The sequence below is a fragment of the Barbus barbus genome, assembly GCF_936440315.1.
Source record: "Barbus barbus genome assembly, chromosome: 21".
NCBI classification, from domain to species: Eukaryota; Metazoa; Chordata; class Actinopteri; order Cypriniformes; family Cyprinidae; genus Barbus; species Barbus barbus.
Window position 1 is genome coordinate 17,308,405 of NC_136749.1, and position 17,528 is coordinate 17,325,932.

Consider the following 17,528-nt stretch of genomic DNA (forward strand, 5'->3'; position numbering starts at 1 on the left):
ATTTTATGTCAGTACACTCCTATAAGTCGGCCTTGGCGTAGAGCACTGGTAATGTTTGGCACAGTAGGTCAGAGCAGGTGGTTTGTACTCTGTGTGTGAGTGATCCGCTCTCTCTCCTGCAGAACACTAGATCAGAGCTGCCAGGGGGATCTGCAGCTACGCCAAGCCCAGCAAGGCTTCACTTAACTGGGTAACATCTGCTGAGGCCTCCCCTGCCTCCTGTACTTCACCATGGTAAGAGTCAGAAACCAAGAACTGTGCTGAGATTTAGAAGAGATTATGAGTATTTTATTATTATGTATTAAGAGTTTTAAAAGTATACTTTAATTTTTTGTCATATAATTATTGATATTACATTAGTTTTTAATTTTATAAATAAGAAACGTTGCTGAGTAGAAGCTTGCATATAACTGACACATTAATGTCTTTAGAGATAAAAATAACACTTTTTTTTGTGTGTGTGTGTGTGTGTGTGTGTATTTTGTCACATTAACAAGATTTATTTCACACATTAAAATAGCAGGTGTGAATGTAAAAACCTGTTAATAAAAAGGTATACCAGAACCAGATGATTGCCAGCTTTTGGCAAATTTCACTTATCAGCTATAATTTGTAATTTAGATAATCTCATTCTAAATCAGATACTGTTCTCACATAAATTAATACACTGAACAAAATTATAAGCGCAGCACTTTTATTTTTGCCCCCATTTTTCATGAGCTGAACTCAAAGATCTAAGACTATTTCTATTTTGCCTATTTCTCTCAAATATTGTTCACAAATCTGTCTAAATCTGTGTTGGTGAGCACTTCTCCTTTGCCGAGATAATCCATCCACCTCACAGGTGTGGCATATCAAGATGCTGATTAGACAGCATGATTATTGAACAGGTGTGCCTTAGGCTGGCCACAATAAAAGGCCACTCTAAAATGTGCAGTTTTACTGTATTGGGGAGGGTCCGAAATCCAGTCAGTATCTGGTGTGACCACCATTTTCCTCACGCAGTGCAACACATCTCCTTCACATAGAGTTGATCAGGTTGTCCGCTCCTCTTCAGTGGCTGTGCGAAATGGCTGGATATTGGCAGGAACTGGAACACACTGTCGTATACGCCGATCCAGAGCATCCCAAACATGCTCAATGGGTGACATGTCCAGTGAATATGCTGGCCATGCAAGAACTGGGATATTTTCAGCTTCCAGGAATTGTGTACAGATCCTTGCAACATGGGGCCGTGCATTATCATGCTGCAACATGAGGTGATGGTCATGGATGAATGGCACAACGATGGGCCTCAGGATCTCATCATGGTATCTCTGTGCATTCAAAATGCCATCAATAAAATGCACCTGTGTTCGTTATATATATATATATATATATACACGTATACGCCTCCTGTATGGAGAAACTAGTCACATGCTTTGCTCAGGTGTGGTGTCAGGTGATTGGTTGAGCTATTCCAGCAGTTTTATTTTCTTTCTCTGAAACCAATTGAGAGTTTCCTTGGGTTTTTTTGATCATTGTCTTGCTGAAATATCCACCCTTGTTTCATCTTCATCATCCTGGTACTGTAGGTGTTGGGACTGAAATCTAATATTAATTTCCTCTGACTAGGGGCAGGATTGCTTTCTAATTACTGATAGACTTCAGCTGGTGTCTTGGCTTTCCATGCCTTTTTGCACCTCCCTTTCTTCATGTGTTTTTTCCTTGTGTCATTCCATCTTATTACACATTAATTCATTTCATGTCGTCAGCTCAACCTCTCAACCACAGCCACAAAGACTAGTTACCAAATTCAATCGGTAACCGGCACCCCACTCAGTCGTAAATGTGTTAACCGCAGTGCTGGTCCTGTACATCTGAAGATTGTATTGCTTCATGAAGAGAACATCCATTTACTGGTTCTGGAGGGTTCCATTGCCAATGTTATCCTCGGATGCCCTTGGTTTGTTCAACATGAGCCCAATATTTCATGGCATACTAGTGAGGTCCTGAAGTGGGGTAACCAATGCTTTACCAACTGTTTTCCCAATGCACCTAAACCTGTCTCTCCTTCAGTTGAGTCCATCGCCTTGAACTCCATGTCTATTGAAAGCCCTCCAGAGAAGTTATCAGCAGACATTCCTGCCTGTTACTCCCATTTCAGTGACGTGTTCTGCCCTCAGAAAGCCTCCCAGTTGCCTCCACACAGGCCATGGGACTGTGCAATAGACCTCTTACCGGGTGAGCAAGTGCCCCGTGGGAAGATTTACCCACTCTCCATACCCAAGCAGAAGGCCATGGAGGAGTATATTGTGGAGGCACTCAAGCAAGGTTATATCCGTCTTTCCATATCCCCTACTGCTTCGAGCTTATTTTTTGTTGCCAAGAAAGACGGAGGATTACGACCTTGCATCGATTATCGAGCCCTGAATAAAATAACGGTCAAATTCCGTTATCCCCTTCCTCTCGTCCCAGCGGCGTTAGAACATCTTCGCGGAGCCACCGTGTTCACCAAGTTGGATCTCTGCAGCACCTAAGACCTCCAGGATAACCACTTACCTGTCTCACTCCTTGTTCCTCAGCTATTTGTCAATAAATACCTGTCAATTTATCCATCTTTTTGTCCGAGTCCTACTGTAACATACACTCACCTAAAGGATTATTAGGAACACCTGTTCAATTTCTCATTAATGCAATTATCTAATCAAGCAATCACATGGCAGTTGCTTCAATGCATTTAGGGGTGTGGTCCTGGTCAAGACAATCTCCTAAACTCCAAACTGAATGTCAGAATGGGAAAGAAAGGTGATTTAAGCAATTTTGAGCGTGGCATGGTTGTTGGTGCCAGACGGGCCGGTCTGAGTATTTCACAATCTGCTCAGTTACTGGGATTTTCACGCACAACCATTTCTAGGGTTTACAAAGAATGGTGTGAAAAGGGAAAAACATCCAGTATGCGGCAGTCCTGTGGGCGAAAATGCCTTGTTGATGCTAGAGGTCAGAGGAGAATGGGCCGACTGATTCAAGCTGATAGAAGAGCAACTTTGACTGAAATAACCACTCGTTACAACCGAGGTATGCAGCAAAGCATTTGTGAAGCCACAACACGCACAACCTTGAGGCGGATGGGCTACAACAGCAGAAGACCCCACCGGGTACCACTCATCTCCACTACAAATAGGAAAAAGAGGCTACAATTTGCACGAGCTCACCAAAATTGGACGGTTGAAGACTGGAAAAATGTTGCCTGGTCTGATGAGTCTCGATTTCTGTTGAGACATTCAGATGGTAGAGTCAGAATTTGGCATAAACAGAATGAGAACATGGATCCATCATGCCTTGTTACCACTGTGCAGGCTGGTGGTGGTGGTGTAATGGTGTGGGGGATGTTTTCTTTGCACACTTCAGGCCCCTTAGTGCCAATTGGGCATCGTTTAAATGCCACAGCCTACCTGAGCATTGTTTCTGACCATGTCCATCCCTTTATGACCACCATGTACCCATCCTCTGATGGCTACTTCCAGCAGGATAATGCACCATGTCACAAAGCTCGAATCATTTCAAATTGGTTTCTTGAACATGACAATGAGTTCACTATACTAAAATGGCCCCCACAGTCACCAGATCTCAACCCAATAGAGCATCTTTGGGATGTGGTGGAACGGGAGCTTCGTGCCCTGGATGTGCATCCCACAAATCTCCATCAACTGCAAGATGCTATCCTATCAATATGGGCCAACATTTCTAAAGAATGCTTTCAGCACCTTGTTGAATCAATGCCACGTAGAATTAAGGCAGTTCTGAAGGCGAAAGGGGGTCAAACACAGTATTAGTATGGTGTTCCTAATAATCCTTTAGGTGAGTGTGTATATATGTATATATATATATATATGTATGTATGTATATGTGCGTGTGTATGTATGTGTATATATACACACATATACATACATATATATATACACACACACACACACACACACACACACACATATATATATATATATATATCCTAAATAAATATATCCTAAATAAATATATTAAAAGTTCATATAAATTTATATTTATATACACATTTTTATAATTATATAATACATAAACATTATAATATACATAAGTATGTTTAAGATACAAAAAACATGATTACACTTACCAAACTTATCAAATTACACTTATAGAATAGAATAAATACTGACCTCAGTGGTGGTGACATTTGACAGACTCTGGCCACTGTAGTCTGACCCTTCTGGGCCTTTTCCCTCAGCATGTACAGTATGAATGAGAACAATCTGTTCAGTGGCCTCCATGTTGATTGTGACCCTTATATTAATATTTAATGAAGCGAAGGGTAAGTGAATGTTTCTGAGGGAGGCTTGGCTCTCTCCAGGGTTAAGTGAGCTGTTAATAATTGATGATGTGCTGATTTTTATGGCTCTTTGAGCGTGTTAATAGAATAATGTACTTACTGACTGCACGGATAGAATAATGCAGTTAACGTGTGTGTTTTGCGAATAATGTAATTAGCATGTGTTCAAGGGGTCATCGCTGAGGGAGACAGCACTCAGATACACACATCTACATGAGAAACCGCAGTATGTGTCGGTCATTGCTTTCTAACCCTATAAACACCCAACTGATTCAAATCTTGTTTCATCTTTTTCATTTCCGCTGTCTCTCTCTCTTCTTCTCTTTTCCCCCCTCTCTCGCTCTCTCTCATTGATTTTCTGTTTGTTTTTCAATCACATTATTTCCCGTGCACAGCGGTGTAGCCAGCGGCTAAATGGCCCCTCTCCTACTAATTGGACGTTTAATTAGATCACAGATTTGGCCCAATTAGTCGCTGTAGGGAGGAGAGGGGATAGCCTGGGGGGCTGTGTGTGTCTTTTGCGTGCGTGTTTATGTGAGTAGATGGTGAAGAGAGAAAGCGAGGAACGGAGATACAGAGAAGGGGGAGCGAGAACTAAAAAAATAGGAGGGTGGAAAAGAGATATCTCTCTCTAGGCTGCCTCATTAGAGATGTCAGAAAGGGTCTGCCTTAATACCTCCCCCTCACTATGAGTCTGGCCCCAAGAGACCTATCAGAGCAACCCGGCCCAAGTGTGCTTCGGGGACTCAGACCGTGCCGTCTCTCAGTCTTAGGATCAGTTCAAATCGCTGCTGTCCTACCTGAGAGAGCCACCACCAGCCTCAGTTTATCAGTGACTAATCCCATACCTTCATGAAAACAGACTAAGGACATTTTCTTTGAAATGGCACTGAACTAAGGGTTAAGTACAAATTATCATGTCAAATAGGCAGCATAACATTTGCCTCCCATCAGCTCTTTATGGTCTCATAGAGGTCCTAAAGCAGGGTGTGAACCACATCACTGTGATTGGCTGATTATGCTGCCAATGAGATGATGGTCACCATGTTTACAACTGGCCTTATAATTTACTATATTTGGCATTTTACAAAATGACAGAAATAGCTGTAATGGTTCAAACTGGTAAAAATGAGTAGCAGTTGGACTCATTCAGGCTGTCTTTGTCAAAGTAACCTGCTCGGTTGTGACATTACTATTTTTGGTAAACTGTAAAAAATGATCGTGATTTTAACAGTAAAAGACTGTAAAAATGCTAGAGTAAAAACCTGTTAATTGGTTTACAATCGGCTATATACTTCCATACTTTTTCTTTTCTTTTCTTTTTTTACTGTGTATTTAATTAGTCTGTAAAACCTAAAATGTTGATATCATGTTTTATTTTATTTTAAATAATGTAAATATTATTTTATGTATTTAAACCACTTGGTGTGACCTGTTATAACGATAATATAATATAATATAATAATTATGATATAATGCAGATTGGGGACTTCAGAAGTCCACCACACCACTGATACAGACATTAGTTATGAATTGTGATAATACTAATATTGAAAAATAATAATAACACTAGTAATATGTTTTATTTATAAAGTCCCTTTCTGACACTTAAAGCACTGGAGTACAATATAAAAAGTAAACAACTGCAAAAAATGATGACAAAAATAAGTAAATAAATTAAAGTACAATACTAGATAAATAAAATCAAAACAATTATATGTCAAAATCAATCCACAGGAATAAACAAAGTGGACTAATTCTTATAAATAATATTAAAATGAGTTTTTAATAATTTATTGATTTGTACTTATGAATAAGGCAGGAATCTGTTTATGGTACCTGTCTGTACAATAAAACCTATGCAAACTCTATGCAGAGAACTCTTTAATGCACTGACAGCTTTTCACCACTTATTGTCCTGTATTGTGAAGTGTGCTATACGTCTTAGATATTAGACAGTGTGTATTATTTAATAGCACGTATGCTTTCGTTGTGACTGACACCTTTGGAACTACATAATTGCATTACATCGCCCATTGGAAGCCACACCTCCTTCACCAGAGGGGCTCATTTGTCGCTCGGCATTATGGGAGACCACGGCTAATGAGACACAAGGTGATCATGTCAGTCAAGACACACTACGGATGGCATCCACAGGGATGCTTGCATGCATCCACAGCATGGAGCCCTTTCTCCTTGGAGAAAGTATGGAGGATTTGCCCTCTGGGCATTAGATGAAAGGACCGATGTCTCTCAGCGAGATACTTAGAAGACATTTGGGGGAAAAAAAGCTGTCTTTTTAGAAAGCGAGAGGATGATGTGAATCATACAGATCTGCAATTGCAATGCCAGACACTGCTTTACTGATAAATGTGCACACAGCTCAACTTCTGACCCTGTGGTTTGTTCTTCATTATTCTTTCTTTTTTATTCTACTCTGTCTCTCCTTCTCCCTAAATCCTGACTCAGCTGGTTGTTCAATAAGATGCTGGTGGGGAGTAATTTGGCTGGGCTAGACAAGCTGGATGCTTGCCCACACACACACACACACACACACACACACACATATATAAGATGAAGTGCTCTCCTTTTTGTGCACATTGCATGAATCCTTAATGTGTTCCAGAGTTTCAATGGAAAATGTGAAAGTCTAAATCGGTGTTATTTTGTATCTCTATAACACATATTTATTCACTTTGTCTGAAACTTTTTTTAAATTAACAGTTATACAAATTATTTTCACTTGAGTATTTCTGTAAGGTATAAAAACAATTGATATGACAGATGCTGCATTTATTAAATTATTATTAGTTATATAATTGAATCATTAGGTAATTGAGTTGATTTGCACTTGAATGTGAAGCTGTAATAATCTACGATAGCAAAGATTATAAATTAAATTAGTTAAAAATAAGTATGCACCATTCAAATGATCATCAATATAATGCCACTAAAATTTATATTTGATTTCCTTTCTCAGTCTTTTCAATCGACTTAAAACCACACTAACATGTTGAAAATTACCAGCTCCTTTTTAACCAAGTCTGAATTTTATTTCGCGTTTGAGAGAAAGTCGTTTGATTTGTATGCCAGGCATTTTTGTTATTAAGCCCCAGTGTGTGTGTTTGCATGTATGTGTGCGTCCTAGTCTGGAGGAAATTGAGGAAAGCTTGTGGTCGATATGAGCGAAGCCTCCATAAAAACCTTCTCTCACGGAAAATGACTTCCCACGCGATCACATACGCACACACTAACACTCTGTCAGACACAAACATGCTTGAAAGTACATGTACAGATAGAGCTCTTCCCTCACAGGCGCACCTTTCTCAAAGCCATCCATCCCCCTGCTGTCTTTTTTCCACATTGTGATTCCAAAAGCAGACTGTGTGTGCGTTTTTTGTGATGTCTGATTTCCTTCGTTAAACTACGTGGAGTCATATAAAGCTGAATTATAGTGTATCGGAGAGCATTTAAAGGCTTTAATCAGAACATACACACACAAACACACATGCTACTGAAGTAGTTGTAACTCTTAGTAGTTTTATGAGTCTGCATTAACTAACCCCAATTACCCTCTCATGAGGTGCGTGAGAACAGAGCGGCTAATTAGTTGTGTGTGTGACGGGAAAGAATGGCAAAGAAAAAGGGAATTGCATGAATGGGTTGTAGCACTCATTGAAAAAGTCATTTCTGCGGTCATAAACATGCTTCGCACACATTTATCATGGATTTGTGTATGTAATTGATTTTTTTTAAAATCTCTTGCAATATTGATGAGCATGAATAAGAGATGAGTTGGGCAGGGTGTGTACCAGTGGGGGATTTGCCCCCTCCCTGCTACTTCCTGTCTAAGGATTACCCAGCATTCCGGCATGAACCACTGCGAGTGGATGTAATGGTTGGTTTGGTCACCATTCAAAGCTCATTTCAGAAAGAGTGAGTTTAGATTCTAGGCCTGTAATCTTGATGTTTGGCCTCTGAGTGAGCACATTGCATGACTGCTGGTGTGTGTGTACAGGTTTATATGGTTTAGGAGGAAAAACAAAAATGTGTATAATGATGACATAAGTATTACAATGTGAACATGGTTTATGAGGATACTTCCTGTGTGCTCGTAAAACTAATGGCTAAAAAAAACATACTGTGCTGTTTTGAAATTCTAAAATTGCAGAACGTTTTCTGTGAGGAGTAGGTTTAGGTGTACGGTTAGGATAAGGGGAAAGAAAATACAGTTTGTACAATATAAAAATCATTACACCTATGGAGAGTCCCTGTAAACCACATATACAAACATGTTTGTGTGTGTGTGTGTGTGTGTGTGTGTGTGTGTGCGTGCGTGCACCAGGCGATGCTGATCTCCCAGAATCCATCTCAGGTGCATGCGGCCGCTGTGAATGGAGACAAAAACACCTTACAGAGACTGATCACAGGTATCACGCATATATATGTGCTCAAAATACTCCATGCTCTTCACTTTGTATTCCATGTGTGCGATATATCTTTAAAAAAAACACACCACTGTTCAAAAGTTTGTGATCAGTAAGAGTTTTTAGTGTTTCTTATGCTCAAAAAATACCATAGAAACAGTAATACAAATAATATAAGTAATACTTGAAATGTGTTTAAAATTTAAAATGATTTTAATCTATTTTAAAATGTAATTTAATTTATTTATGCCTGTGATGGTGAAGCTGAATTTTCAGTAGGGATTCAGAAATCATTATAATAAGCTGATTTGGTGCTCAGAAAACATTTGTTCATATTATTAATGTTAAAAATGGTTGTCATGTTTCACTTTTTTCAGCATTCTTGAAGCATTTATTTGAAATTTGAATTTTACTGTCACTTTTGTTTCATTTAATCTATCCGTACTGAATAAAAATATACATTTCTGCAAAAACAAACAAACAAAAAACTGATCCCAGACTTTTGAATGGTAGTCTATAAACACATTTTTCATCCTTTTTATGATATTTAATATGTACGTTCACTTTGAAAGGATTTTAGTCAACCAAAACAGTCAATGTTGCAAAGTATGCTCACAATTTTGCATATGAGAATTAAAATATAGTTTAACTTTTAAGATTTATCATTTAAAGATGTTCATTTATACTACACACCGTGCTTTTGTGCTGAATTCTTATTTGCTGGCCGTACTTGAATATAAATATGTCATGTTGTATTGTCCTCAGACCTGTATGTTTTTTGACCTATGATGTATTAACCATGTAGATAATTTATTTGGGTACCAAGAAGTACCATTTAGCAATTTATGGAAAAGAAAACTATAAAAGAACTTACAGTATTCAACTCAAAATTCTTATATTTTCAAATTTAACTCCAGTGGCCTTATGGGATAGCAAAGTGTACACTGGTTCACACAAATTCTTAAAGATGCAGTACATCACCGGGGTAGTGTAAATAATGGCATTGTTATTAAACCTAACCACACACAAAAAACCCCATTAAAATCATTGCATTGTTGCTTAGTTTTACATCGTCGTAGAAAAATCATCATAAATGAACCAATAATATTCAATATATCACTCACACATTTATTTTTATATTAAAGAAAGATTTCAATAACAGGTTATGGTTGACTGTTTTATGAATGTGTGCTTTGTGTCCGCAGCAGAGTCTCGTCTACGGGACAGTGAGGATCAGTTTGGCCGGACTCCTCTGATGTATTGTGTGCTGGCCGACCGCCTGGACTGTGCAGAGGTGCTTCTTAAGGCCGGCGCAGCCGTCAACAAGACTGACCACAGTCAGAGGACCGCACTGCACCTGGCAGCACAGAAGGTGACACACACACACACACACACGCACACGCACACACACACACACAGCCCTGATTCTGATAGACACTTACAAAGGCTTGGTGTCGTTAGGGTTTACTGCCCTCTAGTGTTTATGATGTTGACACAGTTCTCCCAGTAATCTGAATATGAGAGCTCTTGTATGTGTTGTTATTTTGACTTAATAAACGGGACAGTTTGACTGAGACAAGAAAAGAGGATTGGAAAGGAGAGCAGAGTGGAGAGGAAAGGAGATGGCAAGAGTGTGAGGAGGGGAAGACAGGGAGGGACGGGATTGATGGGTAACACTCTGACATCTAGATCAATAAGAGCTGTAGCTCAGGGATTAACACTCTAATTGGGCTGGGAATAGAGACTGAGAACCTTGACACACACACACGAGGGCTCTCCCCGGAATGTTTTACACCAGAGCTAAGGAGGCCTGGGAGGATACTTGATGAGAGGGGAGGGCTGTTCACACTCAGACACATTCAGACCCTTTAGATGGATAAACAGCTGCCTGTACCACAAACCGCGGCCCAAGAATAACGTCTCTGGGTGACACTAAGCACTTTTTTCATCATTTTATTTAATTATTTTGCTGGCTTTGGATGCTTTGTCATTATAGTAAAATGCAGATGAAATATCAGCTGAGATAATAGGTCAGTCTATTGACAAGTAGTGCCAGATATTTTTTTCTGTGTGGTGTTGTACATGCAAGTTAAACAAGTTTTTGATAAAGAAGAATAGTTGGGTGGGGACTTGGTTCTATCCATCAGCTGTTGGTTAGATGGAGGTAGATCTGAATGCAAGCTTGAAGTTGAATTTAAGATAGGGGCAAGGTTTAATGATTAGAGAAGTCCAGTATACGTCATCCGAGAGAGAAGTCTGTCATTTCAATGGAAGCTTGAGATTACATTTTGATTAAAAATTACAAGGTCTAAAAATGTAGAAAACGAAACGTGTGAATTAGTCATTCACAATAAAACCAATAACATGCATTTAGAGAACAGAGTGAATTTTCACTTCATTTTGACTTTAAAGGTGAAATATGTAACTTAATTTCTAGAGACAGCTAATGAATTTGCCCAAATATTAAGTTATGGTATCTCAAATAGGAGTAAGTTTTCTTCCATAGAAAAAAAATACAGCCTTCACCTTTAAAGCTTATAGTTTCACAATTTCAGAGTAAATCTGATTGAATTGATATCAGATATTGTAGATGTATTTTTAGTATTGTGAAATATAATTACTATTTAAAATAAAATGTCATGATGGCATGTCAAAATGATGGCAAATCTGAATTTTCAGCAGCCATTACTCCAGCCTTCAGAGTCACATTTTCTGGGGAAATGAACTTACAAATGCTGCCTTTGTATATTAAGTTATGATATCCCAGATATGAGAACGCATATGGATATGTATATGTGTCAGATTTTCCACTGGAGTAAAACCAACTGAACTGAAATGATAGTTTTAGATGCTTTTGGGCCTTGACTGAAGCCAGACATAAATTTTAAATGTTTGTGAGTTTACAGGTGTTGTCCGATTCATGAATGAATGACTCTTATGAGCCGGTTCTTTTAATGGATCAGTCAAATAGACTGGAAAACTTAAGTGTTACTGGTTTCAATCAGTCTTCACAGCTGTTCACAGCTGCCCTAATGACTTGGCCACAGTTCTGACTGAATTGTAGTCAAATAGTGCAATAAATTAATTTGAAAACATAAAAAATTCAGAGTAAATGGAATGTTATTCATGCTTGGGACTGTGATCTATTAGTATGTGATTCTCCAATCCTTACAAACAGACAATTGTCTAATTTAAGATAAAAGTTGTTGATTGTGTTTTTTTTGCCTATACACATGCGTTTCAGGGCAATGTGCGCTTCATGAAACTCTTACTGTCACGCCACGCCGATTGGCGGTTAAAGGATCTGGAAGAAATGACCCCTTTACACCTGGCAACCCGACACTCGAGCCCCAAACCTCTGTCTCTGCTCCTCAAGCACATGGCACCTGGTGAAGTGGACACACAGGACAGGAATAAGGTACCAAATGCAAACACACACATTACACATGCTCACACACTCGGCGGCTCGTCTATAGATGGCTTGGGTGGGGATCGGGGTGAACGTGAGGTTAGGTGTTGTGTGCGTGTGTGTGTTTGTGGTTGTATATATGCCATAAAGCAGCAGGGGACCTCTGCACCCTCTGATGTTTCTCTGGAGGATATGAGCTCTGTTTAAATTGTCTAATAAAAGCTATTTTCTCAGAGCTGCTGCGAGAGCTTGCCAGGCGCCTACAAGGCTCAGGGTCTCATCGCAATGCTAACCTTTTGTGTGTGTTTGAAGTGACAATCACTCACTCGCTGCATGCCAAAGACGTCTTCCACGAATCGCAGAGAGAATACAAACCAACCCATTTTCACAACAAAAAATACAGATAAAACCATAATATTGTGAAATATCATTACAATTTAAAGTAACTTTTATCTGTGTTGATATGTTTTAAAATATAATTTATTCCTGTGATGGCAAACCTGAATTTTCATCAGCCATTACTCCAGTCTTTAGTGTCACATGATCGTTCAGAAATTTGGTCAAGAAACATTTAATCACATTATCAGTGTTACAACTGATGCTTAATATGTTTGTGGAAACCAAGATATGTTTTTTTTTTTTCAGGATTGTTTGACAAAATTTGAAATTACAGGTTTTATTTTTAATATAAAGTTTTTCTAATATTCTGAATGTCTTTGTCACTTTTGATCCTAAGATTAGAAACAAATTAATTAGATATTTATTTCCAAATTATTTATTATATTTATAAGAAATAATGTTGTAATAGTGAGATATTAGTCACATTGTGAGATTTAAAGTCACAGTGAAACAGGCAGAAACGGCCTTTTGTGAAACTGGAAAGAGTTTCATAATGGTTGGCAGGGCTGTTGTACTTTAGTGAAGTGACATACTGCCAAGTATGGTGACCCATACTCGGAATTCGTGCTCTGCATTTAACCCATCCAACGTGCACACACACAGCAGTGAACACACACACACCGTGAACACACACCCGGAGCAGTGGGCAGCCATTTATGCTTTATTTGTAATATTACTGTATGAGCTATAATACAAGTAATAGTAACAGCTATAGTACTGTAGCTAGCATTAGTAAACATAGAAGCTTTAGACTAGAGACGTTGATATGTGCTGGTCACCATAGAGTAAAAGAAGAGTTTGGAGAGATGCATATGTGGGCCCTGTGCTTTCCTGGGAAACACTGCTATCAACTGCTCCAGATTACCAGACCACATGCAGCTTTATTCACTTTGGTTCCAATTACTGTAAACATTCACCCCAGTTTACTTTCCGATGATCTACGCACATACAGCAACTCTTTAGATACGCCGTCATTTAAAATCTCATTCCACAGACAAACTGCTCAAAGCTACTAGGGTTATTAAGGCTTCTGTTTTAAATCATTATTCTGTGTGTGTGTGTGTGTGTGTGTGTGTGTGTGTGTGTGTGTGTGTGTATGGTTGTGATTACGCTAACATGAGTGTGTGCGTGTGTGCATGCACTGTGGTTGTATCAGTGCTTCCATTGAGTCGCATAAGGGAGTTTTGTTTGCAGGCCTTCATCTATCTGTTGGTTTTGTAATAATTTGATAAGCAGAATCGTGATTTCTCGTGATGAGGCTTGTTCTGTGGCCAGATGCAGAAAATAGCTCATCTAGTGCGTCTTCAGTCTTCACTGTCCACATTGGCTGTTTTGGGGCTGGGGAAACTTGAGTGATTGATGAAGAGAGAAGGGCGTGTGTGTTTTAGGTAAACATTTTGAATTTAGAATCAAATTGCAGAGCAAACCATCTTTATGGTTGAACAAGAATGTTTAGCTAATGAAGCTTGTTAAAAAGCTGGAGACCAGCAAATTTACATGTAATCATTAAGCATCTAAAGTGACTCACAGATGAGGAAAAACTCAAGCAATTTATCAAATAGAAGCCAAAAATATTAGCTTTAATGACGAGGATGGATTTTGAATGGAGTCTCAAACTGAGAGAGCCAAAGTTGCCTGACACTCATAAAAAAGGCATTGGAAATCTGCAACTGATATAGATGGAGAGATAAATACATCAAAATAGATTTTATGTGCGCAGCTGAGATTGCAAACCTACATCAATTCAAATGTTCTCAGGCGCTTGACAATTCACATTTGCAAAATACAGTCCCCTCCATAAGTATTGTAACAGTAATGACAAAATTTCTCTGTTGGCTGTGGAGTCAAGACAAATATGATTAAAAGAGGAATATGAGACAAAACTACAGAATGTCACATTTTATTATTAGCCGTTTCAACACATACATGTTTTACCAAATACAAAGATCAGCACTTTTAAAGTTCATCCCACTCATTGATGTGAGCATAAGTATTGGGACAGTTGAACATAAGCAGATATAAAAGATTAAAAGCTATTATTTAGTTGCAGATCCCTTACGCACAATCACAGCAGTGAGTCTGTGACCCATAGACATCACCAGACTCTTGGTCTCATCCTTTGAAATGCTTTCCCAGCCTTTAATGCAGCCAATTCTAATTGTTGTTTGTTTTGGGGAGTTTTTGCCTTTACTCTCTTCTTCAGCTGGTGAAATTCATGTTCAATCAGATTTAAATCTGGAGATTGGCTTGGGCAATGTAACACTTTCCATTTCTTTGCCCTTATAAATTCCTTGACTGAACTTATAGGGTGTTTTGGGTCATTGTCCTGATGCAATATGAAGCACTTCTCAATGAATCTGGTGACATTTTTCTTGAATATTGGTAGGCAAGATGGTTTTGTACCCTTCCAAATTCATTCTGCTACTGTCATCATACATTAAGTCATCAGTAAAGTTGAGAGGGCCTGTTCCAGAGGCAGCCATGCATGCCCATGCCATGACACCACCATCACAATGCTTTACAGATGAGGCTGTATGCTTGGGATCATTACAGTTCCTTTTTTTCCTCCACATTTTTGCTTTCCCATCACTTAGATAAAGGTTCATCTTTGTCTCATCGGTCCATAAACACAGTTACAAAACTCTTCTGGCTCCCCTTTGTGCTTTTTTGCAAACTCTAATCTTGCCTTTCTATTTTTGGTGCTGGTCAGAGGTTTGCATCTTGAGCCTCTGTAATTCTGTGTCAAAGTCTCCTGAGGACAGGAGTTATCAGAGCATCACCCCAGCTTTCTGGAAGTTGTTGGTGATTTTACAGACACGTCTTTTAGGATTAATTTTCACAGCTTTTATGATTTGTCTGTCATCAACTACTGTTGTTTTCTCAGCCGATCAGGTCGTTGTTGGTTGCAGGTGGTTTTCAAACTCTTTCTCCATGCCGTTTATTTTTGCTAGAGCTCTAATTGACTTCCTCTTTTCTTTTAGCATCCAAATTGCTTGCTTTTCTCTCAAAGTCAGCTCCCTCATCTTCATCCTGGTTTGTGTGTCATCATCGATTGCAGGATTCAGAATGGATATAACTGATACGATCTCTGCTTTTGATATCTGAAGTATTAATGCAGGACACAGCTGATCACTTAGAAAGACCTGTGAGGCAACTGTTCCAATACTTATGCTCACATCAGATAGGGAGATGAAGTGCTGATCTTCTTAGCTGGTAAAATATCTATGTGTTGAAACGGCTAATAGTAAAATGTGACATTCTGTAGTTTTGTCTCATATTCATCTTTTAATCATATTTGTAAATGTCTTGACTCCACAGCCAACAGAGCAATTTTGTCTTTACCGTTCCAATACTTTTGGAGGGGACTGTATATCATTGGAATTACGAGAAAGTTGTATTTATATTTACTATATGAGAAAGTATATAATATATAATTTAACCTTTTTTTATTAAACATTTTTGTTTTAATGTATACATTTAAGTTGAACTTAAAGTTGTAATTTTAAGATTAAAATTTTACATTTTAATGTAAAGTTATAATGCATAAAGTTTAAATTCACTTAAAAGTAAAATGTCATTCAACTTAAAGTTTGTAAAGTGATGTTTGTTTAATTATAATTAATACATTTAAATTAAGTTTACATTTTAGTTTTACTCAACTTAAAGTTGCAATATATCATTTTATGTTAAAATGTACGTTTTAAATTTTTTTTTGTATACATTTAAGTTTAAATTACTTTTGGTTTTAAATTTTATTCAACCTAAGTTGTAATTTTAATTTTTAATTTTATATTTGAATTTAAAGTTATAAAGTTTATTTATAAAATTTTAAGTTTAAATTCATTTACATGTAAATGTACAAAAAATTACTTCAAGTTGTAATGTATTGTTAAAAAAAAGTAAACATTTTCAGATTTTAGCAATTATGGCATTCTGCAAGACATTCTGGAAATGTGCACTTGTTGAACTTCCCGTCATGCTACATTATTCAGTTAAATATATACACTTTTTTTTTTTGTGTGGTCTATTGAGTATTTTGGCTAACATATTATGTTTTCAGCACCTAAAAAGAGTGTAGTACCACCAGCTCTGCTAAACACATTTGACCTAAAATCAGCACAGAAAATGTGAAAAAAAATCCTCATATTCTTGTCGTAGGCCTGGTGGTATTGGATAAGAAGATCTTGACACTCTAAGCCTAGAGGAAGCTGGCTGACTAGTTTGATGTGATATGATGAAGAGCGAAGGACTTCTTTATTTGTGCTCTGGGAAAAGCTCCATAAAGTTATTTTCTTGATTGCAGTTCATTGACAGCCCGCTCGCTTTGATCATTTAAAGCCCCGGTTTCCTTGAAGGCCGTGAAGCAGCTTTGTGGCCACAGTGTAACACAAGTGAACAGTAAAATTGGAAATGTGATCTTTGAAATTGAATGTTGTTTGTTCTACAGCAGACAGCGCTGCACTGGAGCGCCTTCTACAATCACCCCGAGCATGTTAAACTGCTGATCAAGCATGATTCAAACATCGGGATCCCAGACAGCGAGGGCAAGATCCCTTTACACTGGGCGGCACATAACAAACACCCCAATGCTACACGTACAGTACACTGTATCCTGGTGAGTCCACACTTGTTACTTCATTATTTCTCCTCACACATACAAATAATACAATTACAGTATCTTCAGTATTTGTGTATTTTGTAGGAAGCTGCTCCCACTGAATCCCTGCTGAACTGGCAGGACTATGAGGGATGCACCCCTCTGCACTTTGCAGTGGCTGATGGGAATGAGGCGGTGGTTGAAGTGCTGACATCATATGAGGGCTGCAGTGTGACGGCCTATGACAACCTGTTCAGGACGCCACTGCACTGGGCAGCACTGCTGGGTACACGTTTATACTCATACACATATGCGGAACTTGACTGCTTAAAGTTTAATTATTTTTAATTG

General features: G+C 38.4%; 1 protein-coding gene across 4 annotated transcripts in view; it reads left to right on the forward strand.

Moving 5' to 3' along the window:
• Positions 1-17,528, forward strand: part of LOC306887666 (inversin-like) — a 38,060-nt gene that overhangs the window by 1,196 nt on the left and 19,336 nt on the right. The window contains exons 2-8 of one of the 4 annotated variants that reach the window (XM_079445602.1): positions 123-234; positions 498-553; positions 8,691-8,775; positions 9,978-10,144; positions 12,017-12,190; positions 17,028-17,195; positions 17,283-17,463. In XM_079445602.1, coding sequence (XP_079301728.1) covers positions 8,694-8,775; positions 9,978-10,144; positions 12,017-12,190; positions 17,028-17,195; positions 17,283-17,463 — 772 coding nt within the window. In that variant the 5' untranslated portion in view covers positions 123-234; positions 498-553; positions 8,691-8,693. The remainder of the gene's footprint in view (positions 1-122; positions 235-497; positions 554-8,690; positions 8,776-9,977; positions 10,145-12,016; positions 12,191-17,027; positions 17,196-17,282; positions 17,464-17,528) is intronic. The other 3 variants (XM_079445601.1, XM_079445600.1, XM_079445603.1) reach the window with 3 other exon arrangements.